The sequence below is a fragment of the Triturus cristatus genome, chromosome 8 (assembly GCF_964204655.1).
Source record: "Triturus cristatus chromosome 8, aTriCri1.1, whole genome shotgun sequence".
In the NCBI taxonomy this organism is placed as follows: Eukaryota; Metazoa; Chordata; class Amphibia; order Caudata; family Salamandridae; genus Triturus; species Triturus cristatus.
This window is the reverse complement of record NC_140591.1, coordinates 1,626,689,280-1,626,716,039: the sequence shown is the minus strand read 5'-3', so window position 1 is coordinate 1,626,716,039 and position 26,760 is coordinate 1,626,689,280. Positions and strand designations below refer to the sequence as shown.

At 48.5% G+C, this 26,760-nt stretch overlaps 1 protein-coding gene across 1 annotated transcript in view; it reads right to left on the bottom strand.

Annotated features, from left to right (window-relative positions):
- Nucleotides 1–11,387: 11,387 nt before the first annotated feature.
- Nucleotides 11,388–26,760, bottom strand: part of LOC146808453 (transient receptor potential cation channel subfamily M member 2-like) — a 2,757,229-nt gene continuing 2,741,856 nt past the window's right edge. Inside the window, exon 32 of the mRNA XM_085623562.1 lies at nt 11,388–13,219. Within this exon, the coding sequence (XP_085479688.1) occupies nt 13,103–13,219 (117 nt within the window). The 3' untranslated portion in view covers nt 11,388–13,102. The remainder of the gene's footprint in view (nt 13,220–26,760) is intronic.

Genomic DNA, 26,760 nt, shown 5'->3' with positions numbered 1-26,760 from the left:
GAGCAATACACAGTGCGGGAGCAATGCAATAAACAATGTGCATGGAGGGTGGGGGAGCAATACACAGTGCGGGAGCAATGCAATAACGAGCCAACCCTAAAGAAAACAACGAGTGTGGAAGACCGCTTTTGTTTATGTTGTTATAAACAACGCTAAACCTGCAATAGCTATATGAGAGGAGAGGCAAGCAAACGCTGTACAGTGTGATGAACAACAAAAATATTCTCTTAGGGAAATCACTGGGGAGGGAACTCAGCACATAAAGGAGGGACATTTACACAAATTAACCAATAACAAGCCAGCATTTCTGAATGCCACATATAACAACCAATGGTGGGTGTGCCAAAAGCCCACAGAAGAGATACAACAGGTCTTGCAGATAGCGCAAGCGCTGTCGAGACTTGACCTCAAAAGAAGTGCACTTCGGTGGCATAGTTGTTTTTTTTTATATGTTACAGGTTACAGTAGTTAAAAGCCAATAGTACCCCTTCTTTTTACCAATAATAATATTTTTCTGAGATGTATATTCAAACTAAAATGAGGTTTAATTCTGGTTCTACAAAACACTTACTGGGAAGCACCCATGCAGGTCTATTGAAATTATATTGAAAGGTTATTTGTTAATTTTAACATTTTCATTGCAGGCTTATGATCAACACATCTTCCCTTTTCTTCTTTTAATTTTGTGACATAAGATTGCAATAATCGAAAATGTTTGAAAAAATGTAACCATCAAACCAGATCGTCAAGATCGGACCTATAGACTTTACAAATGCTTGTTTTTAAAGGTTGACAGTCGAGTTATTCTGTACGCTGCCAGAGGGCAGATGCGTAATGAAAAGGGCAGTACAGAGAGGAGGAATGAGGTAACATGTATTAATTACCCTTTACCTTTTTTGCACTTTATGTTTTTTTATAGCAGAGGGTTACATGCTCCTGATGAATGCCTGTACACAGATGACGGTGTCTTCTGGGCAGAAACATGTCGGCCTTTCTGTGCAGGTAGAACTAATCCCTTTTCTTCCCTACCATTTGGGATACAATACAGTTTCTGAGTTCAACCAATAGGTAGTTTTAGCTCGTAAACGTTCTCCTATGCAATCCAACTCCCCCATATAACACCCACAAATGTTTTTCAGGAAGCACCAGACATGTTCTTTGTCCTGATAACACCTCATGAGCTCCCCTTCATGAGGGTAGTAGCACGCTACCAAGATTGCCCAGACTGGGGCCAGGAGGGGTCTTATAATGAAGCCTGTCACTCAGTGTGTGTGAGGACTCTTCGACGTCTGATTGCAGTGTTGTCACTTGATTATAACTGCAGGTGTCCCCCTTACATCTGTTAATTAGAAAGCATGGAATATATTTCTGCGGTTGTTTTCTAGTATCCTGTAGTAGGTAATTTAAAGGCTAGGTCAAAATTCGAGTACAAAAACTGCACAGTACAGGTTTTTCTGCCTGATTCACAGTCTGGTGCCAAAATTGGGAATAACGCACACTTTTGTTTGTACCCATTCTAAACAGTTTACCACTGTATTTTCCCCAGAGCAGGCGCAATTAGCGATCAGTTGACACATGCGAACACGCAATCCCTGATGAACCTGTCTTCTTTACCTCTGCACTAATCTGTGTGCAAGGATCATTGGCTAAATATGAACCATACATCAAATCCATTCCTTCATACCATTTACCACCTATATGTCTCTTAATCTACTGTTCTCTGTTTAGTCCACAGGATTTGACTCCCCCTCCCCCTTGCAATGTATAGTACATTTACATAGACACATGAAACCCGGCAGAAGTGTTGTTTGTACCCACATTGTAACTTTAAGCACTGCAGGCACTGGACCCAAGCACCACAAGCCACAGTATCGGACAATGGCCATTAGAATACATTTTCACTCCTAAATCTTAAAGTGCTCATCAAATGAGTGTGTTCGTTTGTTTTATAGTTTACATAGTGGTGGGTAACTACTATATTACCTTTCTACCTAATTTTGTTCAGCCTGTGTCCAGCTAATGAATAGGAGTAATTACAAATCAGATGTGCTCCAAATGCATCATAGGAGTGCAGAAGTATTGAACACATTATACATCTTATGGAAGAATTACTCTGTGTGCAGGAGACAGTTGGCGACTTGTGTTCCGCATGTTCCACATAAGTTCTTTGGCTCTGCAGCAAAAGTTTCAAACAGGGCAAATATTCTATGTACTACATACTAGGGGGCAGATCTATGTTGGAGTTGCGCCACATTTACGCCGCCGTTGCGTCACTTTTGTGACGCAGCGGCGGCGTAAACCCTGCGTCACGTTGCGCCCTATTTACATCTTGATGCATCTATGGAGATGCGTCACGGTGTAAAGCCCTGCGCCACATGAAACCTGCGTCAGGTTTCATGTGGGCGTTTCCACGCAGGGGGGGGCGTTCTGTCGCAGGAACGCCCCTGAAAAGTGACTCAGTGAAATCTATAAGATTTCACTGAGTCACTTTCCCAACGCTGATGCGTCAAAACCCTGCGCCTGCTTGAAGCAGGTGTAAGGCTTGACGAACCATGTTAGGTATGGGGTAGGTTGGAACAGTGCTGAAGTTGCGTCGCGCTTGCGACACAACTTCAGCACTGCGCCAACCTTACGCCGGCAGATACATCACGCATCTGCTTGTCCTTGCGCCACGATGCACCGCATTGTAAATGCGGCGCATCTGCGGTGGCGCAAGGGCAAACTTGCGTGACGCATCTTCCCTGGCGCATCCATGCTGATTTGCAGGGATGCGCCAGGGAACATAAATCTGCCCCTTGGTATTGTAAGCAGGCTTTAAATATTAGACAGAATGATCCAAGCATGACAATATCTACATAACATAGAAGACTGTGAACCAGGTACTAACCGATGTACATGTGCTTGTTTTACTTCAGAAGATGGGTTATCCATAAAGTTTCCACCACTGTACGAAGGCTGCAGGTAGTATGATCTTGAGCACCTTCAGACCTTGGTTATTGAAAGTGAATAGTCTCTCTCTTTGGACAAGTTTTTCATGGAGTTTACACTGTTCCTTGTAAAGACTTTTAATACTCTGGGGTGTTGTCTCATGAGAGTTTCACTGTCTGCAAACAGTATGGTATAGAGTAAACTGTCTCCATAGAGTAAACACTGTTTCCAGCACCCACTTTTCTACCCATATCCACTTCATTTCTCAGTGTAGGTTCAGTGACTGCTAAGCGTTTGTTACAGAAAAAGACTGTTCATAGTAGGGTATTAGTTATGTAACAGGTCTTGAGTTTCTGCAGGAACTTGGCTTTCCTTGAACAGTTGTATACAGATTGAACATTGTGTGCAGTATTGGTTACCCTTTTATCTATTGTTGATAGTCAAACTAAACTCAGCTATCCATGAAGAGTATGGTATAGGGTCAATGTTCCATATAACACAAGCTTGCCTCACCTATGGGGGTTGAATGTATGATAGCAGTAATGATTTTTCATATTATTCTGAGCTATTTTGCACTTACTTTAACCCCTTCGTTGCTAGGACTTCCCCCCCCCCATGCTAAGCCTTTTTTTGGCTATTTGGGGTAGTTCGCGCCTAGGCCCCTGTAACTTTTTGACCACCTAAGGTATCCACGCCAAATTTGCGTCCTTTTCTTCCATCATCCTGGGATTCTAAAGGTACCCAGGGTTTGTGGATTCCCCTGGAAGGGACCCAGAAATTAGCCAAAATACAGCTAAATTTTGGGTTTTTGGGGAAAAATGGGCAAAAAAGTGCTGCAAATAAAAGCATCTGGGTTTTTCTCTGCAAATGGTATAAAAAAAGGGTTCGTGGGGCTGAAATCACCATTTTCCCAGCTTTTAGAGAATGACAGACTTTTATCAGAAAACAAAAACTTTTTACACAGTTTTGGCATTTTTCTGGGACATAGCCTATTTTTTCTATTTTGTGTGCTTTCAACCTCCTTCCAGTTAATGGTAGTAATGGGTATGAAAGCAATAATGGGTCCTGAAACGCAATACATTTTAGTAAAGTAGACAAAATTCTGATTTCAGCAAGGGGTCATTTGTGTAGATCCTTCAAGGGTTCTTTATAGAAACTAACAGCTAAATATAGGAAATATTGAAAATTAGTTGAAAAAAACAGCCTTTTGTGTCAACGTTTTCACCTGTAACTTCTAATTATGACAGCTCTTTGAAAGCAATATACCGTTACTTACACGGGACCTTACTGGTTGTGGGGATATATAGGACTTTTATGTTCACCAACAACTCGATGAACCCAGAGCCAAAAACTGAGCAGCGACTTGCAATGTTTTTTTGTTATGCACCGGGTATATAGCAATTATTCTGGGAAAATGTATACATGGAAAAATCAGTATGACAGACACCTATGCATTTCTGAAATGGTGACCAAATATAGGGGCAGATTTATGTTTCCTGGCGCATCCCTGCAAATCAGCAGGGATGCGCCAGGAAAGATGCGTCACGCAAGTTTACCCTTGCGCCACCACAGATGCGCCGCATTTACAACGCAGCGCATCGTGGCGCAAGGATAAACAGATGCGTGACGCATCTGATGGCGTAAGGGCGGTGCATTGCTGGAGTCGTGTCGCAAGCACGACGCAACTCCAGCAATGTTTAGGGGCTGCCCATACCAAACATGCTGCGTCATGCCTTACGCCTGCTTCAAGCAGGCGCAAGGTTTTGACGCAGCAGCGTCGGAAAAGTGACTGAGTGAAATCTTGTAGATTTCACTGCGTCACTTTTCCGAGGCTTTTTCCGATGGAACGCCCACCCTGCATACATTAAACCTGACGCAGGTTTAATGTGGCGCAGGGCTTTACACCGTGACGCATCTCCATAGATGCGTCACGATGTAAATAGGGTGCAACGTGGCGCAGTGTTTACGCCGCTGCTGCGTCACAAAAGTGACGCAACAGCGGTGTAAAAGTGGCGCAAGTCTAACATAAATCTGCCCCATAGAGTTTAGAAACAGTAGATATTTGCACAAACCTGAAATTTGGAATACTCATACTAGCATGAGAATTATCGGTCATTTTTCAAAATGACTTATTTTTTACACATTGTCTTTCATTTGGAAGGCAGAAATGCATTGAAAGTCAAGAGTTAATAACAGTTGCTTTACAAATCTGAATTACCCTAAGTCTCCCGATAAAAATGGTACCTCACTTGTGTGGGTAGGCATACTAGCACATGCATCAAAAATGCCATTTGCGATTCCTTATTAGCGAAAAACAAGGATTCGCTAATAAGGAATCGCAAAAGCCTGTGCATGTAGAAATCGCTTACAAAATAGCGATTTCTAAATATTTCTTAATTGCGAGTCGCAAATTGCGAGTCGCAATTAAGGAATACCTCCCCATTCATTCCTATGGGCCTAGAGGCCCATAGGAATGAATGGGAGGAAGTTCTCAATTCGCGATTCTCAATTAGAGAATCGCAAATTGAGAATGCAATTCAAGGGTGCAAGGGTGTCAAAACGACACCCTTTTGCACCCCTGAAATCGATCTGTGTACAAATGTTGCGCACACACATGTCCAAAGGACATGTGTGTGTGTAACCTACCACTTTGAAAAATGCACTTTCGTGCATTTTTCAAAGTTTTTGCAAATTACCATGAAGTTCAACTTCATGGTAATTTGCGCCCCCTATCAGCGAAATCGCTAATTATTTTACTTTAATGCATTGCATTTAAGGTATCTCAATTTGCGATTCCTTAAATGCAATCGCAATTTGAGAACTCGCAATTAATTGCGAATTCTCAAATTGCGAGTGCCTTGACCCTTCATGCTTCGGAAATGCTCTTTTTGTGGGCGCAAACGGGCGATTTTTGCGAATCGCACCGTTTGCGCTCGCAAAAATGGTTGATGCATGTGCCCCATAGTGCCCGCGACATGAAACGGCGCAAAACGCAACATGGACACACCACAATTTCACAGTGAAAAATAACCCTTTTTTGGCAAAGTGCCTAGCTGTAGTTTTTGAACCTTGCTCTGCTGACACTTAGGGAAACCTAGCAAACTTATACATTTTTTAAAAAGAGACACCCAGGGAAATCCAGGATGGGGTGACTTGACTAGCTCCCACCAGGTTCTGTTACCCAGAATCCCTTGCAAACCTAAAAAATTGTCCAAAAAAACAAATTTTCCTCACATTTCTATGGTGGAAAGTTCTGGAATTTGCACTCACACCGCGTTCCCCAAAGTCTTCCGAGAAAATGGTACCTCACTTGTGTGGGTAGGTCTAGTGCCCGTGACAGGAAACGGTGCAAAACGCAACGTGGACACACCTCAATTTCAACAGTGAAAAATGACCCTTTTTTGGCAAACTGCCTAGCTGTAGTTTTTTAACCCTAGTTCTGCCGGCACCTAGGGAAACCTAGGAAACCTATACATTTTTAAAAACTAGACACCCAGGGGAATCTAGAATGGGGTGACTTGACTGGCTCTCACCAGGTTCTGTTACCCAGAATCCCTTGCAACCCAAACAAATTGTCAAATAACCACATTTTCCTCACATTTCTGTGGTGGAAAGTTCTGGAATCTGTGTAGATCCACAAATTTCCACCCACCCCGCATTCCCCAAAGTCCTCCGAGAAAATGGTACCTCACTTGTATGGGTAGGCCTAGTGCCCGCGACAGGAAACGGTGCAAAACGCAACGTGGACACACCACAATTTCACAGTGAAAAATTACCCTTTTTTGGCAACCTGCCTAGCTGTAGTTTTTGAACCCTAGCTCTGCCAGCACCTAGGGAAACCTATACATTTTTAAAAACTAGACACCCAGGGGAATCCAGGATGGGGTGACTTGACTGGCTCCCACCAGGTACTGTTACAAAGAATCCCTTGCAAACCTAACAAATTGTCAAAAAACCACATTTTCCTCACATTTCTGTGGTGGAAAGTTCTGGAATTTGCGTGGATCCCCAAATTTCCACACACCCTGTGTTCCCCAAAGTCTTCCGAGAAAAATGGTACCTCATTTGTGTGGGTAGGCCTAGTGCCCGCGACAGGAAACGGCGCAAAACGCAAAGTGGACACACCACAATTTCGCAGTGAAAAATAACCCATTTTTGGCAAAGTGCCTAGCTGTAGTTTTGAACTCTAGCTCTGCTGACACCTAGGGAAACCTAACAGACTTATACATTTTTTTAAAATAGACACCCGGGGCAATCCAGGATGGGGAGACTTGACTGGCTCCCACCAGGTTCTGTTACCCAGAATCCCTTGCAAACCTAAAACATTATCCAAAAAAACAAATTTTCCTCACATTTTTGGAATCTGCATGGATCCACAAATTTCCATCCACCCCACATTCCCCAAAGTCTTCCAAGAAAAATGGTACCTCACTTGTGTGGGCAGGCCTAGTGCCCATGAAAGGAAACGGCGCAAAACGCAACGTGGATACACCTAAATTTCACAGTGAAAAATGACCCTTTTTTGGCAAAGTGCCTAGCTGTAGTTTTTGAATCCTAGCTCTGTCGGCACCTAGGGAAACCTAGCAAATCTATACATTTTTAAAAACTAGACACCCAGGGGGATCTAGGATGGGGTGACTTGACTGCCTCTCACCAGGTTCTGTTACCTAGAATCCCTTGCAAACCAAAACAGTTGTCAAAAAAAACACATTTTCCTCAAATGACTGTGGTGGAAAGTTCTGGAATCTTCGTAGATCCACAAATTTCCACCTACCCCGCGTTCCCCAAAGTCCTCCGAGAAAAATGGTACCTCACTTGTGTGGGTAGGCCTAGTGCCCGCGAGAGGAAACGGCGCAAAACGCAACGTGGACACACCTCAATTTCACAGTGAAAATTGACCCTTTTTTGGCAAACTGCCTAGCTGTAGTTTTTGAACCCTAGCTCTGCAGACACCTAGGGAAACCTAGGAAACCTATAACTTTTTAAAAACTAGACACCCAGGGTAATCCAGGATGGGGTGACTTGACTGCCTCTCACCAGGTTCTGTTACCCAGAATCCCTTGGAAACCTAAAAAATTTGCCCAAAAAAACACATTTGCCTTACATTTCTGTGGTGGAACGTTCTGGAATATGCGTGGATCCACAAATTTACACCCACCCTGCGTTCCCCAAAGTCTTCCAAGAAAAATGGTACCTCACTTGTGTGGGTAGGCCTAGTGCCCGTGACAGGAAACGGCGCAAAACGCAACGTGGACACGCCACAATTTCACAGTGAAAAATGACCCTTTTTTGGCAAAGTGCCTAACTGTAGTTTTTGAACCCTAGCTCTGCCGGCACCTAGGGAAACCTAGCAAACCTATACATTTTTGAAAAATAGACACCCAGAGGAATCCAGGATGGGGTGACTTGACTGGCTCCCACCAGGTTCTGTTACCCAGAATCCCTTGCAAACCTAAACAATTGTCAAAAAAAACACATTTTCCTCACATTTCTGTGTCAAATATAAATAAACAGGAGAGGGGGTGTGCCGTCCCCTCTCCCGGAGCCTTTTCGGTGCCCGCAGACCCCATCCTCAAGAGCCAAAGTGGAGAGAGGGCGTGTATTCCCCATACCCTACTAGGCCCCTAGAACACTATCTCCCGGGGCCAAATTCAATAAAAAAAAATAGGAGGGGGGCTACAAGCCCCCCTTCCTAAGCCCTATTAGGCCCTAGGGATCCCATGCCCGGGACAAAAAAATAAAATTTAAAAAAAGGGAAGGGGGCTGTGCGCCCCCCCCTCCTGAGCATTGTTAGGCCCTGAGGATTCCATCCCATCGTTTTTAAAAAGGGGCGCGGGCTGCATGGCCCCCCCTCCTTGAATATTATTAGGCCCTGGGGACTCCATCTTCTGAGCCCGTATTTTATTAAAAAGGGGAGAGAGCTGCACAACCCACATACCTGAGCCTATTATGGCCCCAAGGATCCCATTAATAATCGGTGGGTGTCTCAGTTCCCTCAAGGCACCCACCAAATACCAAGTTGGGGGCCACAGGGGGAGCTCTTGGGCCCCAGCTGGCTCCCCACATGGTGCCGAAGTCAGCACTGCTCCCGCATTGAGGGTGCAGCTATTCATGCTGCTCCTTCCGGGCAAGAGCAATATGGGTTCTGTTTCCCTGTCCGCATCACGGCAGGCAGGGAAACAGAACACTAGTCTGCTTCATGCCAGAGAGAGCATTTTTAAGTCTCCCACTGGCTGGGAGCAAATTTAGGGCTAAGTTACGAGTATGGCGGTCCCAAGACCATCGTACTTGTGGTGGTGGTCCTATCGCAGCAACCTCAGCAGTTTCACCTCCCGATTACGAGTTTGGCATTCGGACCACCACCAGCCTGACACAAGACCGCCGTCCCCGCCAAGATCCTGGATTCCGAAGGGGCAGAGGAGGGAAAAGTGGTGGTCTGCAGTAATCGCCATGCAGATTATGACCTGCCTTTCCGATGAGAAGTTCATGGCGGGGACTTCGCCATGAACAGGTCGATGGAAAGGCAGGGAATGGGACCCTAAACAGGGCCCCTGGACATTTAAGCCCATGGGGTATGTGCATGGGGACACATGTTGTGCCCCCCTCTGCTTGCACTGTTGTGCATGCACTCTGTACAATGCACAACATGGTGCATGGCACACAGTGCACCGAGGTTCAAGTGGCCCTGCCATGGCAGCAGCATATACTTCAGACTCTATTAGCCAAAGCATGCCACCTACCGTTGCACCGCAGACACAACGCCAGCCCAGCTGTGTTGTCATAATAGAGCTGTCTGGATTCTGCCGGCGCACTGGTGGTCAGGGGGTCGGACCACTGATCTCCAAATCGGGCCCTATGTGTTTGCTCCCATTTGGCGAGAGAATTGAAAATGTTCCAGCCAAACAGGAGCAAACACATGTTTCTCTGCCCCCTGTGGTGCAAACAGGGAAACTACTGTGTCCCGGAGTGGGCTCCCTGGAACACAGTAAGTGAGTCGGACCCGGGGATTGGGTCCCCGGGACCACAGAAGGGTCAGGGAAGGGAGAGCGCAGCCCCCCACATCTCTTTGGGATATTTTGGTCCTGGGAGCGGGCTTCCCTGGGCTGATAATGACTCGCAGAACAGGGTCCTGTGGCCTCTTTCCCCTTAATTAAAGAAATCAAACCCAGGGGATAGGGTCCCCAGGGCCTTTGAGGCTCTGGGAGAGGGGCCGCGAGGCACAATTGCCTTAATTAAACAATGCGGCTATTGGCTGCCATTTCTTTTTATACATACGTGTTCCTGTGGGGTCGTGGCAAAAATTGTAGATTTGGTTTTGTATATTGGCCACAGAGGCGGTCCCTCTGGGTCCCCCCCCTTGGGGCCTATGGGGACATGGTATCCCTACCCTTATGTTATTTGTTTATGTTTTTATTTCAGGACAGGGGATTAAGTCCCCGAGTTCTGTAATGGCTGCCAGCAACATTTTACTCCTGTTGCTAGCTGCCAATCAGAGCGCTCGCTAGAGTATGACTACTACAGGAGCGAGATGGCCTAAGGGAATTTAGTGCACAAATAAAAAAACATTAATTATGAATGATATATCTAACAAAAGGCCACTTTTTATTCTGCACAAAATGCCAAATTAAGTCAAATAAAATTTTCTATAAAAAGTATTAAATCTGTGTATACAAAATGTGGTATCAATGTCTTCCTTTTATAAGGTAAATGTAATTCTCATTGGAAATATGGACCTGATCATGCTTTAAAGAACGAATGTTTGGTCGGTGGTCAGTGAACAGATTTGTCACAAGATAAAACCGATGAGCTCTTGGTTGTATATGTGCTCTAGGAGTGGAACTAAACCAAAGAAGACAATGAGCAGCACTGCCAGCGCCCCCAAACTTTATTTGTTACTCTCTACTCATGAAGGAAAACAATCCTGAAACACGCGATACACTGCACCGGCTGCACCAACACTGGTGAATACTAAAGACTTTCAATTGAAGTGAGTGCTATCATGCACTGCATTTACCACAATGCATCGGGGCTAATTGTGTGTTAGTATGCCAGGCTGTGTGCTCCCTCCCCCTTTTGTGATTGGCTCCTTGCTCTGTTATTGGACTGATGAGCTCTGGGATGCACCTGTGCACTGGGAGTGGTATTAAACCTGAGAAGACTGAGCAGCATTACCAGCACCCCAACATTTCACTTGTTGCTCTCTACTGAAGAAGGACAATGATCCTGAAACAGGTGTCTGGAGATACACGGCACCGGCTGCACCAGAAATGGTGAATACTAAAGACTATTAATTGAAGTGAGTGTTATCATGCATGGCGTGTACCACAATGCATCTGGTCTAACTGTGTGATGGTATGCCAGGCAGAGTGCTTCCCCCTCCTTTCAAGATAAGGAATGGTCATCACATATATCTTCCATCAACAAAATACAAGGACTTCAGTCTGGGGTTAAAGCTGGTTTTAATATTAAATGAGACCTATCTAACAAACTGAATATTATTCTCCTGCACTCATCAAACAACAGCATCTGATCGTCCTACAAGAAGAGTGACTCAACATCACAGTATTTTAACGCTTTTTTGGAAAGAACACAGAGACTGGTTAGCTTTAGTGCAATATTAGGAAATATTATTAAGAGAGCAGGAGACAGCAAATGGAGACAGATCGGAGGTGCTGGTGGTGTCAAAACAGGTAATGATGCCCAAGGGCCCAAAGTTACTCCTGAATCTTAGAATGAGTGATACTGTCTGAGAACATCACTCGTGAAACAGGTATGGATCTACAAGCATCTCGTCTACGACGTGTAAAATCACCTCTGTGCTGAAACTTTAATAAGTGGATCACCGTCTACAATAGATGTGTTGGGCTTCATGTAATCTGCTCAAAGAAACACAAGCATAGTCTTATAGGAAAAGAAATGACAGCGAACAGCAACACACTGTAAACTAAAGGTATAACACAGCAGTAATGAGCAGCGATTGTATAAGGATATGTCAGTTTCTGAGGGACTGTGCTGAGCTTATTGTTTTGGCAATTATTCACTTTGCTTAATTAGCTGAACATATTGAGTGAGTGTGGGGAACACAAGAGGAAGAACCAAGCCCCAACCTATGCTGCTCACTGTAGGCAAGACACTGACTTTACTAGAATCAATACATTTTGAACAGACTGTGTACATGTGGGAAACCTGGGGGGAAAAAACAAGTTTGTGGATAAAGAAAGGAATATGGACATCAAGTCTGTCAATCATTCATCATGGTGTTAAATGTCATTCACAGTCAGCAGTAGACCCAATAATTCTCAAAAGCCTCTATTGATACTTTTAAGAGGTTTAGTGAGCTTTTGAGGATGGGATCTTGTTCTGAGAGACAGGATGTAGCAGTGATCAAGGTGATTATCTGAGAGGTGATATCCTGGTGATCAACTTGGGTTCCCTTACAGGAGACTTTATTTCCTCTTCGCAGCACAGGGTCACCTGTTGAACAGTCCACTAAAGGACACAGTGTAGGCACTACATTCTATCCTTTGTACTGACATATGACTTTGCCTGTTAAGAGATTGCCATGCATGACAGCTAGGTTTGTGCGCCATGTCATGAACCTGTCACCTTGGTAAGCCCCTGGCACCAGCAGAGTCCTACAATACAGAGGAGGAAGCCTGGTAGACAAGCTCTCGGTACTAGAATTGACCACTGAACTGTGCATGAACCATATAAACTGGACGTGTATCACACTCAGTATTAGCGCTTCCCTTTTCATTGTTGCACAGGGCTCGCACCATTTTCATAGTGAAACACTACTCAGGATGGCGAGAGCCCTAAAGCTCCACAAAGCATGATCTGAAAAGGTGCTGCAGGTAAAGAGAGGGACACTTGAAAAAAGATATCAAGACTCTGAAGCCTACCTTGTGAAACCCGTGAAGCATTTTTACAACAAACTTCTGCAGAACATATTCTGTAATTAAATCTATTTCTAAAGATGACAAAGTTTAAGTAAGCATGTAAACACATGGTACATCTACTGAATATGATAGGCCGAGGTGAGAAGAGTCACTTGGTCAAAGAGATCTGTTCAAGGCAGAGGGCGGCATCTCTTAGTATCTTTGGTCTGGGATCTGTCAGAGACAGTCGAAAACCTTCTGTTGAAGCCTGCAATGTGCCTTATGTCATGCAGCTATCAGAAATATGCGCCGTGAAGGACCGCAACTTTTTTCAAAATGTCCTTCTTAACTATAAAGAGCGGCATTTTCTTATTCAGGACCATCCACCTGAGAGAGCTCCCTCGACCACCACCCTGCAAGAGAAAGAAAGCACACTCTAAGAAAGGAACCAGATATCCATTCACAGTAAAACTGAGCCTCAAGCATCTGTGCACACTTGGCCCCAAAGACAGACCTCATGATTATTGACAGTGAGTCCAGTGAGCCGAGATGGCCATCCCTACTTACCTGCACCTTTAAGCAAGCAAACTCCTGGGATTAGCCTCAGGCCTGCTAAATACTGCTAGAACAAATCATGATATGGTCACTTGAAACAGTTTCTGCAGGGGCTGCGTTTCTTGTGATACTATTATAGCTGAAAGGTCACATGAAGGTTTGTTTCGCTGCATTGTTGTTGATGACCAGGAACAATTCCCTTTCAGGTTTTGCTACAGGCAGCTGGAGCTGTCTGCTGCCAGAACTTCTGCCTTGAACCACATCACATTTGTCTCAAAAACAATTATGAAGAATTATAGACAGAGTGGGATTTGAGTCAATGCCCTTCATTAATAGTCTTTCTGGATTTTCTCTGCCAAAGGTATTGGCTGGATGTCAAGGTCACAGAGTATGAAAGAAGGTAGGGTACTGCCATTTGCAGACAGTACATTTACAATTTAATGCCGTCTTTAAATGGCCACTTTTTTGCACCAGGCATGCAGTTTTTGTGCTAATCCTGTATGGCACAGAAATTGCAATACCTGGAAAAAGGATTCCTGCAAATATTTATCATTTGTGCATGACCGAAGTTAAGTGTCTTTGTTTTCATCACAATTTGGAATTACAAAAATAAATTGTGTCACATTTGTACTTACCTTGCTGTTGAAGTATTATGAAATAGTTCTAATTTGCCAAAAGACATTGCCTGACACTTGACCTGTCTTTGAACTGATGGCAGATGCGACTAGATGAATAAGTTACTTCCCTTCAGTAACGCCTTATCTGGCAGAGATTCTATCTACATGGCGATTCCTTACCTTAAAATTATCTCCAGGCATCAGACTGGATCTGGAAATTTTCCCCTGCGTGCTGGTAGGTGGCGTTGTACGGTTCTGCGTGGTGTTTTCGTCCACGCCGGAAGTGGCGTGTGTGGTGCCTAAATAGGCTCACCCTAATGTGCGGATTTCAGTTTCTTTTTGTGATTTTCCACGCCAGGAGCGAAGAGCAACGAAGAACACTGACCACTGGTATGGAAAACTCGGGCCCTAAAGGGAAACAGCCCTGCCCCTAGAAACCGATTCAAATAACTTGGACGATGGGTGATTCGGTAGGGAATCTGTGGCCATATAGAGTCTCTGCCAGATAAGGTGTTACCGAAGTAACTTGTTCATGTAATAGAGACTTCTAGCCACAGAGTCCTTACCTTAGAATACATACCCAAGCAATACCACCCCGGAGGTGGGTCTGCGAAACAATTTAATACCAAAAAGTCTTGCAGGGCCGAATGAGCAAAGGGCCCATCCCAACGGACCTGACTGTTCAGGCAGTAATGCTTGGTAAACATGTGAGAGAAGTTCATGTTGTTGCCTGGGATATATCCAGGACCGGAACTTCACGTGCTAATGCAGTGGTCACAGTCTCGGTATTAGTGGAATGAGCACGCAAACCTCAGAGGGTTGCTTTCTGGCCAGTGCATAGAAAATCTTAATGTAGAGCATGATCCATCAGGAGATGGTCGACTTATGCACAGCCTTTCCCTTCTTTGCTCCGACATATCCCACAAAGAGTTGGTCATTCACCCAGAACTCTCTCGTGCGGTCAAGGTAGAACAACTATGCTGGTTTTGGGTCCAGTCAGTGGAGTCGCTCCTCTTCTTTAGAAGGTTGTGGTAGAGCGTAAAAAGAAGAACTCTGTGAAAAGTAGTGATGACTTTCAGCAAAAAGGAAGCTCTAGCTCGTAGAACGAACATGCCTGGGTAGGATGACAAAGCCGGAGACCCACTAACCCTCCAGGCAGATGTTAATGCCAGGGGTAAGGCCATCTTGATGGTAAGGAGCCTGAGAGGACAGTTGTGCAAGGGCTCAAAGGGAGCACACATCAGAAATGTCATTACTAGATTAACGTCCCTCTGAGGCATGCTGAAGGGAGAAGGAAGAAACATATGTTGTAAACCTTTCAAGAACCTATGCACAATAGGGGATTAGAAGAGGGATGTCTGGTGAGGCAACCGCAGAAAGGCTGGTATAGGAGAAAGTTAGCCCTTTAAAGTATCCAGATCAGAGCCCTGCAGGGCAAGGGAAAGAATAAAGAGAAGAACCTGAGAAAAGAGGAGCAGAAAGGAGGTCAATCTGTTTTTCTGCACACCATGCCCCAACGGCAGGTGTGTTCTATTTTGGTGGAGGGACGCCTGGCTGCCAGAATACCATTACAAACTTAAGGCAGAAGGTCTAAAGCTGTTTACTGTCGCCGCCCAATCTCCACGCAAGAAGGCGGAGCATTGACAGGTTCAGGTGCAGAATCCTCCCCTGTTGCTGAGACAGAAGATCATCCCAAATGAGCAGCCTGATCGGAGAGCCCATGATCATGCTCAACAGCTCGGGATATCAAACTCTCTGAGCTCAGTCCGTATCAACAAGGATGACTTGGACCCATTTGATACTGACCTCCTTGAGAACTCTTGACAGGAGTGGTATGGGAGGAAAGGTGTACAAGAGGCCTGAGCTCCCGTCGAGATGATCAGCGTCTCCAAGCGAAAGCCGCCTTGGAAACTCCAGTACAATGAACTGCTGACATTGCACTTTCTCGGAGGTGGCGAACAGATCTAATCAAGGCCCTCCCCACTACTGAAAGAGACTTGGCATCACCTCTGGTTGGAGACACCATATGTGATTCACTAGGCATCCTTGGATGAGTTTGTTTGCCCTGGCGTTCAGAGAACCCGCCAGATGTTGAACAACCAGGGAAATGCCCTGACATTACAGCCATGTCCAGAGACACAGAGACTCTTGAAAAAGGTTCCATGACCCCGCCCCGCCTTGTTTGTTACAGTACCACATTGTAGTAGTGTTGTCCATAGACATCTGCACTGGCTGTCCTTTAATGGAGGGTAAACAGGCTTTTAATACCAGCTCCAGAGTAACGATATATCTGTAAGAGACATGTATCAGTTATGGATTCCTCACCTTAGAATTACCCCCAGGCGTCAGACTGGATCCGCAGAATTTTTCTGCAGCATTATCCCTGCGCGCCAGTAGGTGGCGTCGGTCGACTCCGGGTTCGTCGTTGGCGTCGTGGTCGCCGGAATGACATCACGATATTTAATTAGATGCCGCCCCTGTGTGCTGAAGTCAGTTCTTTTTTTTTCTGTGCCGGCCAGCGCAGTTCCGGAGAGAGCTGTACCTCTAGTCATTTTTTTACTGTCTTTTTTCAACTTTTGTACATCTTATTCGTGTTGCTGGACTCCTGGTGCATAGGGATGTCATTTTGGCGAACCGGCTTCAAGCTTTGTGGCTCCTGCCACAAGGTGATGTCAGTGACGGACCCACAGCTCCTGTTCTTCTGGTGCCTGGAGCGCGACCACGACCCTAATTTGTGCTCTGACTGTCTGGCTATGGCCCTGAAGTCTTTGTGGGAGCATTCGCGACAGCTTCTGGAGGCCTGGCAGTCGGCTCCGTGCCGCTGGAGGTCCTAGTCGAGAGAGAGGTTGCGGGACTCGGTCATGGAGCCATCACCACCACTCCTCATCGAAGTCTTCGTCTCTGGGTAAGTCAAAGCACAAAAAGAAGGTGAAGAAACACCGTCGCTCTTCGCGTCCTCCCCGTCAGTCGGTCGACTTGGTGCGGGATGCAGAAGGTAGTGGTCCGGCTCTGCCCGTGGAGCCTGTTGGGTCGACTCTGAGCTTCCATCTCTTTCCGTGAGCAGGAGCGACCCCTGCCCAACTTCGTAGTTTTTATGATGTCCTCGACTCCATCTGTGAGTAGCTCCACTCCACCAGCGCGCCTTCCAGGCCCGCAGACTCGGCTGGGGGTTCTAGGCCTTCGATGCCGGAGGCTCTGGCCCAGGCACCGCGGGGCCCACAGGGATCCAGGCCTGGATCCAGATCAGCGCCGGTCAACCTTATGACACTTCCTCTGGCGTCGAATACATTGACAACACCTCCACCCCTTCCGACACCGGTTGTGTCCCCAACCGATGTCGACCCTGTCCTCCCTCGACATGGATACAGAGCTGGACTGACATCGACTGACGCCGGTACCGCGCCGACCGGTACTTTTGTACCCTTGTTCTACCCTGGTGTTCCCTATCGCCCTGAGTTGCAACCAGAGGAGGGTGAGGAGGACTGGGAGGGGTCTGTGGACCCTCTGGCAGACGGGTTAGAAGAACGGGCTCTGGCCCAGGCACCGCGGGGCCCACAGGGATCCAAGCCTGGATCCAGATCAGCGCCGGTCAACCTTACGACACCTCCTCTGGCGTCGAATACATTGACAACACCTCCACCCCTACCGACACCGGTTGTGTCCCCAACCGATGTCGACCCTGTCCTCCCTCGACATGGACACAGAGCTGGACTGACATCGAGCGACGCCAGTACCGCGCCGACCGGTACTTTTGTACCCTTGTTCTACCCTGGTGTTCCCTATCGCCCTGAGTGGCAACCAGAGGAGGGTGAGGAGGACTGGGAGGGGTCTGTGGACCCTCTGGCAGACGGGTTAGAAGAACCGGCTCTGGCCCAGGCACCGCGGGGCCCACAGGGATCCAAGCCTGGATCCAGATCAGCGCCGGTCAACCTTACGACACCTCCTCTGGCGTCGAATACATTGACAACACCTCCACCCCTACCGACACCGGTTGTGTCCCCAACCGATGTCGACCCTGTCCTCCCTCGACATGGACACAGAGCTGGACTGACATCGAGCGACGCCAGTACCGCGCCGACCGGTACTTTTGTACCCTTGTTCTACCCTGGTGTTCCCTATCGCCCTGAGTGGCAACCAGAGGAGGGTGAGGAGGACTGGGAGGGGTCTGTGGACCCTCTGGCAGACGGGTTAGAAGAACCGGCTCTGGCCCAGGCACCGCGGGGCCCACAGGGATCCAGGCCTGGATCCAGATCAGCGCCGGTCAACCTTACGACACCTCCTCTGGCGTCGAATACATTGACAACACCTCCACCCCTACCGACACCGGTTGTGTCCCCAACCGATGTCGACCCTGTCCTCCCTCGACATGGACACAGAGCTGGACTGACATCGAGCGACGCCAGTACCGCGCCGACCGGTACTTTTGTACCCTTGTTCTACCCTGGTGTTCCCTATCGCCCTGAGTGGCAACCAGAGGAGGGTGAGGAGGACTGGGAGGGGTCTGTGGACCCTCTGGCAGACGGGTTCGAAGAACCGGACTAGCGAGAGGAGTTGGTGAGGCCAGTGGTCTGGACACTTCTCCAGACCTTGGCATGCTTTCTCCCCCTATTGTGGCTACGGAGGAGGGTGCGTCATACCCAGTGGTATTGCGTGGGGTGGCAGAGGCCTTGAACCTCAAGCTTCCTAAGGAGGCGGTCAGGAGGTTAGTCCTGCTGTCCGAGGTGCTTCAACCGGCAGCAGCTTCTTCGGAGCCCCTGCTGCCATTCAAGGAGGCCCTCACGGACATCCTTTTGGGCACCTGTTCCAAGCCCAGCACAGGGGCTCCTGTGGATAGGATGACTGCCCCACGCCACCATGCGGCCTCGGGTGACCCCAATTTCCTCTCCCAACACCCCCCCCCCGACAGCCTCTACTTCCAAGGGCGCATTCCCTACCGCTCCACCTGATAGGGAATCCAAGAAGCTGGATCACCCTGGGTAGAAGAGGTTTTCTTCCGCCAGCTAAGGACTGCGGTTGGTAAACACTGCATGTCTCTTGGGCATTTATACCCATTCTGTGTGGGACACGGTCACGCAAGTGCTGCCACAGTGCCCGGAGGATGCCCGAGCCGTGCTCTTCCGTGCAGTTGCCAAGGGGAGAGATGCAGCGAAGTTCGCCATACGATGTGGGCTGGACATTGTTGACTCGCTTGGCCGGACAATTTCAACGTCAGTAGCCCTACGATGCTACGCCTGACAGCGGTCTATTGGCTTTTCGGGTGATGTCCAATCAACTCTTTTGGATATGCCCTTTGATGGCCGTCGATTGTTTGGCGACAAAGCAGACAACACACTCGAGCGCTTTAAGGATCCTAGGGTTTTGCCAGACCCTTAGACCTCGCTACCACCTCTCGCCCCGCGCAGTCTGCTTTTCTCCCCTTTCGTGGCTACGGAAGGGGTGCCCCACCACGTTCGGCCCAGAGACACATGCCTGCGCTAACTGTTCAGCCTCCTCACGGCGGGGAACGTGGGACCCACCATTGTGGGTCAGGGGGCCAGTGGGTGGGCCAGTCCACCAGCGCCCCCTCTGCAGCAGCCTCCAAACCCTCCCAGTCTGACCCTCCAGGGCCACTCGTTGCCAGTGGGCGGCAGGATTCGCTTTCACTTCTCCCACTGGCAGAACATTACATTGGACAGGTGAGTTTTTCAGATAGTCTGAAGCGGCTGCTGCCTCTTGTTCAAGACTACCCCTCTATCCAAGCCACCTACACTCCATCGCATGTCGTAGGATCACTTGGCCCTTCTCCGCCAGGAAGTTACGGCTCTCTTGGCCAAGGGAGCCATTGAGCGCGTCCATGTGCCAGAAGTAGGTCGTGGTTGCTACTCCCACTACTTTCTGGTACCCAAGAAGGACAAAGGCCTGCCTCCTATCTTCGATCTCAGGGACGTCATCCGCTTCCTCCAGAAGGAGCAGTTCAAGATGTTGACATTGGCTCAGGTTCTGTCTGCCCTCGACCCTGGAGACTGGATGGTAGCGTTGGCCTTGCAGGACGCCTATTTTCACATTCCCGTCCTGCCGGCCCACAAGCTTTACCTACGGTTCACGGTAGGCCATGAGCACTTTCAGTTTACCGTGCTCCCCTTTGCCCTTACCAACACCCATCTGGTGTTCACAAGGTGATGGCAGTGGTCGCAGCTCATCTGCGCAGATCAGGGCTCGCCCCAGGCTGTCGTCTCCCACCTCCAGACTACGGCCGACCTCCAGCATTCGCTGGGGTTCACCATCAATGTGCCGAAGTCACACCTGGTTCCCTCTCAGAAGCTCCTTTTCATCTGAGAGGTTCTGGACATAGCGCAGTTTCGGGCTTATTCTCCCGAGCAGCGAGTCTGGGATATTTGGGCTATGATTTCCATCTTTCAGCCTCTATTCTGGGTTTCAGTTAGAATGACCCTGCGACTACTGGGCCTCATGGCCTCCTGCATCCTGCTGGTGGACTATGCCAGGTGGCATTTACGGGCTCTGCAGTGGGACCTCAAGTTCCAGTGGGCACAGCATCAGGGAAATCTTTCTGAATGCGTCCAGATCTCAGAGGGCACTGCAAGTCAGTTGCAGTGGTGGCTCACGAACCAGGATTGGGTCAAAGGCAGATCCCTCTCCCTTCCCCAACCAGAGTTCACAGAAGTGGCAGATGCATCACTCCTGGCCACATGGGAGAGGCAGAGATCAGAGGCCTCTGGTCTCCGGTGGAGTCCGGGCGCCACATCAACCTTCTGGAACTCCAGTCAAAACGTCTTCAACTGACTGCATTCCTTCCTTCTGTCAAAGGAAGAGTAGTGCAGGTGTTCACAGACAACACCACTGCCATGTGGTACTGCAACATACAGGGCGGGGTGGGGTCGTGGACCCTATGTCAAGTGGCTCTCCACCTCTGGACTTGGCTGGAACATTAGGGCAGGTCCCTGGTGGTTCAACACCTGGCATGTTCCCTAAACGACAGAATGGATGAACTCAGCCGTCGGTGCATGCTGGAGCACGAATGACGTCTTCACTCGGAAATGGTGCAAGGTCTCTTTCAGCTGTGGGGAGAGCCTTGGTTAGATATATTTGCCACCGAAGAGAACACGCAATGTCAGCAGTTCTGCATGTTGGAATTTCCAAGGCGGCTCTCACTCGGCGACGCTTTTCGTCACGAGTGGAGTTGCGGTCTTTTATACGCCTTTCTGCCTATACCACTTCTACCCAGAGTGCTTAAGAAGATCAAGCGCGACCGGGCCCAAGTCATTCTTGTGGGTCCAGACTGGGCACGAAGAGTCTGGTATCCCGAGCTCTTACACATGGTCATCGATCCTCCGATCAGACTGCCTCTTCGGGAGGATCTTCTGTCACAGCAGCAGGGGACGGTCCTCCATCTGAACCCGTCCAGCCTCCACCTCCTTGCATGGAGATTGAGTGGCAACAAGTGACAGCTTTCGACCTTCCTCCCGAAGTCTGTAACGTTATCTTGGCAGCCAGGCGTCCCTCCACCAAAACGGTATATGCCTGAAGATGGAACACATTTGTGGCATGGTGCGCAGCAAAGGCTGTGGATCCCCTTTCTGCCCCTCTTTCAGAGATTCTCCTCTTCATTCTTTCCTTGGACCAGCAGGGCTGAGCACTACATAACTGTCCTCTCAGACTTTTGACACTCAAAAACTGCCTTTTTGGTTGCCATCACCTCTGCTCACAGGGTGAGTGAGCTACAGGCCCTTTCTTCCAAACCTCCTTTCCTGGCTGTTCATCCGGACAAGGTTGTCCTTCGCATTAGGCCTTCTTTTATTCCCAAAGTGGTTACTTCCTTCGACCTAGGACAGACCATCACTTTGCCCACCTTCTTTCCACCCCTGCATCCATCTAAAGAGGAGGAGAGGCTCCACCATCTGGATCCAAAACGAGCGCTTTCATTCTATCTGGATCACACAAAACAATTCTGGGTGGATGACCAGCTTTTTGTTGCCTGTGTGGGTGCCAAAAAAGGCCAGGGACAGCAAAAAAGGACCATCTCCTGATGGGTCGCTCTTTGCATCAAAATCTGCTATTCCTTAGTGAAGAAGGAACCTCCAGAGGGGCTGCGCACCCATTCCACCAGGGCGGCGGCAGCCACTACTGCTTTGAGACGTGGTGTCCCTCTTCATGACATCTGCCAGGTAGCTACGTGGGCTTCATTGCACACGTTCACCAAACATTACTGCCTGGACAGCCAAGTCCGGAGAGACGGCTTCTTTGGCCGTTCAGTTCTCCAGGACTTTCTGGTGTGAACATAGTTCGCAGAACCACCTCAGGGGTTGGTATTGCTGGGGTATCTATTCTAAGGTGAGGAATCCATAACTAATAGTCTCTTTCAGATGAACAAGTTACTTACCTTCGGTAACGATATATCTGTAAGAGACATATATTAGTTATGGGTTCCTCAGCGCCCCACCCATCCTCCCCGTTCTGTGAACTGACGTCTAGGGTAAGGGACTCCCCCTTCAGGGCCCTAGTTTAAGCACTAGTGGTCAGTGTCTTGCATGTCTCTCCGCTTCTGGCGTGGAATGTTGTGTAAAGAACTGACAACAGTGTGCAGGGGCAGCGTCTAAGTAGATACCGCGACGTCATTCCGGCGACCACTATGCCAACGACAAACGCTGTGTCGACCGACGCAACCTACCGACACAACCTACCAACGCGCAGGGGTACTGCCAAAGAAAGATTTCACAGATACAGTCTGACGCCTGGGGGTAATTCTGAGGTGAGGAATCCATAACTAATATAGGTCTCTTACAGATGTACCAAAGGTAAGTAACTTGTTCTTTAATGCCAGCCGAGTCAGCCAGAGCTCCAGAAGGTTGATGTGAAGTTTGGATTCCACCGAAGACCAGGGGCCTCTGATCTACACCCCTCCAAGATGGCCTTCCCATCCCGGGAGAGAACCATCTGTCACCACTGTCGGATCTGGTTAGGGAAAGGAGAGGAGTCTGCCGCTGACCCAATCGCGGTTCGTTAACCACCACTGCAGATCTTTTACAGTTTCCTCAGAGGTCTGGACCACTTTGGAGGGATTCCAGCAGGCGTCTGTCACAAGAAGGATACAAGAAGACATGAGGTCCAGCAGCCTATAAGTCAGTCTCACCGAAATCCAGGATAGAGGCTGAAACACGGGTATCATAGTCTGAATACACTGAACTCACCATTTGGGCGGATTAGCCCAAAACTGCACTGCGTCCAGAACAGCTCTGATATTCCAAGGCATACAGAACCTGAATGAGTGTGAGCATTTTGAACTTCTCCTTCTTGAGGAAGAGGGTAAAGTTCTAGGATAGGATGAAGGCCTCAGTCCTTCTTAGGCATCAGAAAGTAGCAGGAATAGCAACCATGACCTACTTCTGCCATTGGCACACTCTCTATGGCTCCCTTGGCCAAGAGAGCTGTCACTTCCTGGCAGAGCAAGGAGAGATGGTACTCCATCAGCCTGTTGCGAGCAGGTTGCATGGGTGGGTGGTAGACACGAAGAGGAGGGAGTATCCCCTATGGACAATTTGGAGAACCCATTGGTTTGATGTAATAGACCGCCAGTGGAACAGGTTATGGCATATCCTGCCCCCCATTGGGTGCCCATGATTGTAATAGCGCAGACTCACCTGTGGCCACCTGCCCCACAGGGTCTGTGGGTACCATGTCTTTGGCCACGCAGAAGCTGGGAAGGTTGCACGCCACAGTGGCAGGGGGGGTATAGACAAAGCTGGGAGCCCCTTCCATGGCCACAAAAGGCACATTTGGGATCACGGGGGCCATGTTAAGACCCAAGGGCCTAGCCGTAGCCCTGGTGTGCTAAAACAGCTATAGCGCTGAATCCGTCTTGCCTCCGAAGAGATGGGAGCCATCAAAGGGCATGTCCATAAGCGACGCTTGGAAAATCCCCTAAAAAGCCAGTTGTCCTCAGCCAGGCGTGGCACCATAAGGCCACCATTGATGACACCGCTCTGCCCCAGCAAGTCAGTGGAATAAAGTCCACATCTGATTATGAACTTAGCTGTTTCTCACCTGTCAGCAACAGCCTGGGACAGTACAGTGCAGGCCTTTGCTGGGACGATGCGCAGCACCTGTGCAACTGAATTCCATAGAGCATGGGAGTAACGACCCAAAAGGCACATGGTGTTCACGGACCACAGTGCCTTCCCTAAGGTGTCCAGCCTTTTGGATTCCCTATCCGGTGAAGCAGTAGGGAATGCACCAGGGTTTACATTATAGGTAGAGGCTTGGACCACCAAGCTCTCAGGGTTAGGGTGTTGGGTGAGGAAGTTGGGGTCCCCTGGGGAGGAGCGGTGGAAAAGCGTCCTGTTCACAGGACCCCCTGTGCTGTGCTTGGACCAAGCCTCAAGCTGAGCATTTGGACTGGCTCCATGAAATGGGAGAAGCGGTTTTGAGAGGGTCACTCTCGGCTGAAGCACATCTGTCAAGACGTTAGTATGGAATGCCACAGACTCAAGCTAAGGTCTAGGAACTTAGCCACCCTTCTCATTTCCAGACCAAAGGACGCTCTCTCTTCCATAGCCATGGCAGGGGGAGAAAGCATGCCAGTATCTGGAGAAGTGTCCAGTCCACTGGCTTCTGCCAAATCCTTATACCAGTCCCCGTTTGGGACAAAAGGCTGGTATTCTTCAGGGTCCAGCGACTCCTCTCTCTCTTTTCCGAGCCCTAGCCTATAGGAAAATGGCCTCAGACTCTGGCCTGGGAGCCATGGCTCCAGTCAGCGTCAGAGTCGGTCGGATTCAACTGTGGATCCAAGGGGCCCAACTGGCTCCAGGGGTGGAACTGCTGGCGTGGATCCAGAAGGGGGCCCGCCTGAACCTGCGGGGCCTGAAGGCGCGGGGCCTGAAGACAAGCAGACTGTATCTGGCCACTCGAATATGAGGCGCATGGCCCCTTAAAACTCCTGGATTTGAGCGACGGTTCATCCGGCTCCCCAAAACTCAGGTTGGGCGGAACTCAAACACGGAGCTCAGGGCTTGAATCTGGCCTTCCGAGATGACATCACTGTAACACTAGGAAAAGATTCTCTCAAAAGAGTTCGACAAAAAATGAAAAAAGGCTGGTCAAAATGTGACTAGGGGGGTATCTCTCTCTGGATTAGCACTGACTGGCACAGAAAGAAAAGAAGTGACTTCAGCACGCTGAGGTGGCACCTATATAGGCACCATGCACATCACTTTTGGTGCGGAAGATGCCAAAGATGCCACGCAGAGCCGAATGAGGCCACCAACCGGTGCAAGGGGGTGGAGGGTACAGCTCACAAAAAAATTCCAGATCTAATGACACCTGATAAGGTAAGGAATCTGTGACTAGAAGTCTCTATCAGATAAACAAAAAAAATGAAAGGTCTCTTTATGGTTTATTCTCCTTCTGATCTCCTGCATAATCATTTAGAAAGTGCTTGCAGCATCTCCCGCACCCCTACTTCCAATGGTCCTGCCAGAATGGTCTATATTTGCATCTTCTACAAGTTCTGGCAGCTATCTCTGAGCCGGATTTGAGATCCGGCCGACCAAGTAAAATATGCTGAATGTGTCCTGGGGTCATTTTCCTACAATGGTACACTAATCAGCAGCACTCGCTAGTTATCTGCTTTTCTGTCCCGAGCAGCAACCTGCAGGCAGGGAGAGGGCTTTCTTATTGTCACTTATAGACATGGGGCACAAAACAAAGGCCTGATTTAAAAGGCATTTGATTCATAAAAAGGGGCTGGAGGAGGTTTTGAGACCTGCAAAGGTTGGCTCCCCTACCTCATATATTAAAACACCAATATGAGCCCTTGGATCTAAAGAGCAGTGTTAATCTGGCTGGAAAAAACATACCTACCTAGGAGAGCTCCTTTTATAGGACGGTTTCCCTCACCCACCAAAGGTGGCTTGCTTCATCACTGGGGAACCTCCTTGTATCATGATACCTAGTTATGACACGAGCTTCAACTCCCTCACTGAGAGAGAGGAGCGCAGGAATGTTTTTGTACTAGGAGAGGTATATACCCAATTGTAGAACTTGCTGTGGCAAGGGCAGCAGAGCTAGTGAAAAAAGCGATTCAAACTAACTACACTAGACTTTACATGGGTGACCCTGGACTAGGGTTAAAAATAGCACGGCACTGCAGGACTGAATAAACCCGCTTGAGTGTCAGAAAGGTTGACATGTTTCAGCTAATGACCCAAACGATGGTGCAGCTTTCTTCAGGACCTAAGAGTGCTGCTGCTCAATGCGCTCAAAACAAAAAAACGTTAAACATAATAATGATATATATGAACCCTCCAGTGATCCAAAGGAAAACCTGAGGGTGAAGAATTCACTGGAGGTACCCACTGGTTTTGGGTGTCTCGCCGCAACCATCCTTGGCATGGGACTCAAGGGGCCTCTATCCTTTGACCAGAGCACTCGAGCAATGATGAACCATGCCACCTTTGGAGGGTGAGGGAAACAGTTCTATAAAAGGAACTCTGCTAGGTAGGTATGTATTTCCAGCCAGGCTAACACTGCGGAGTGGAGAGGTGTGGCTCACTGGTTAGAGGCGGCAGACCCGTAAGCAGAGAATCGGCCAAGGACCAGGGTTCAATTCCCGACGCGGCAGGGTCATGGACCAGGGTCAAAACGGACTCGATAATTCTCGCCTCGGTACCTACTCTAACCAGGAACACACTCGGCAACTCTGGGCATTAAGCTTGCCTCATCTCTTTAACGGCCCCCCACAGACGCCGGGGATGCCTGGTTTCACCTTGGAGATACCCAGAAAGGGACCA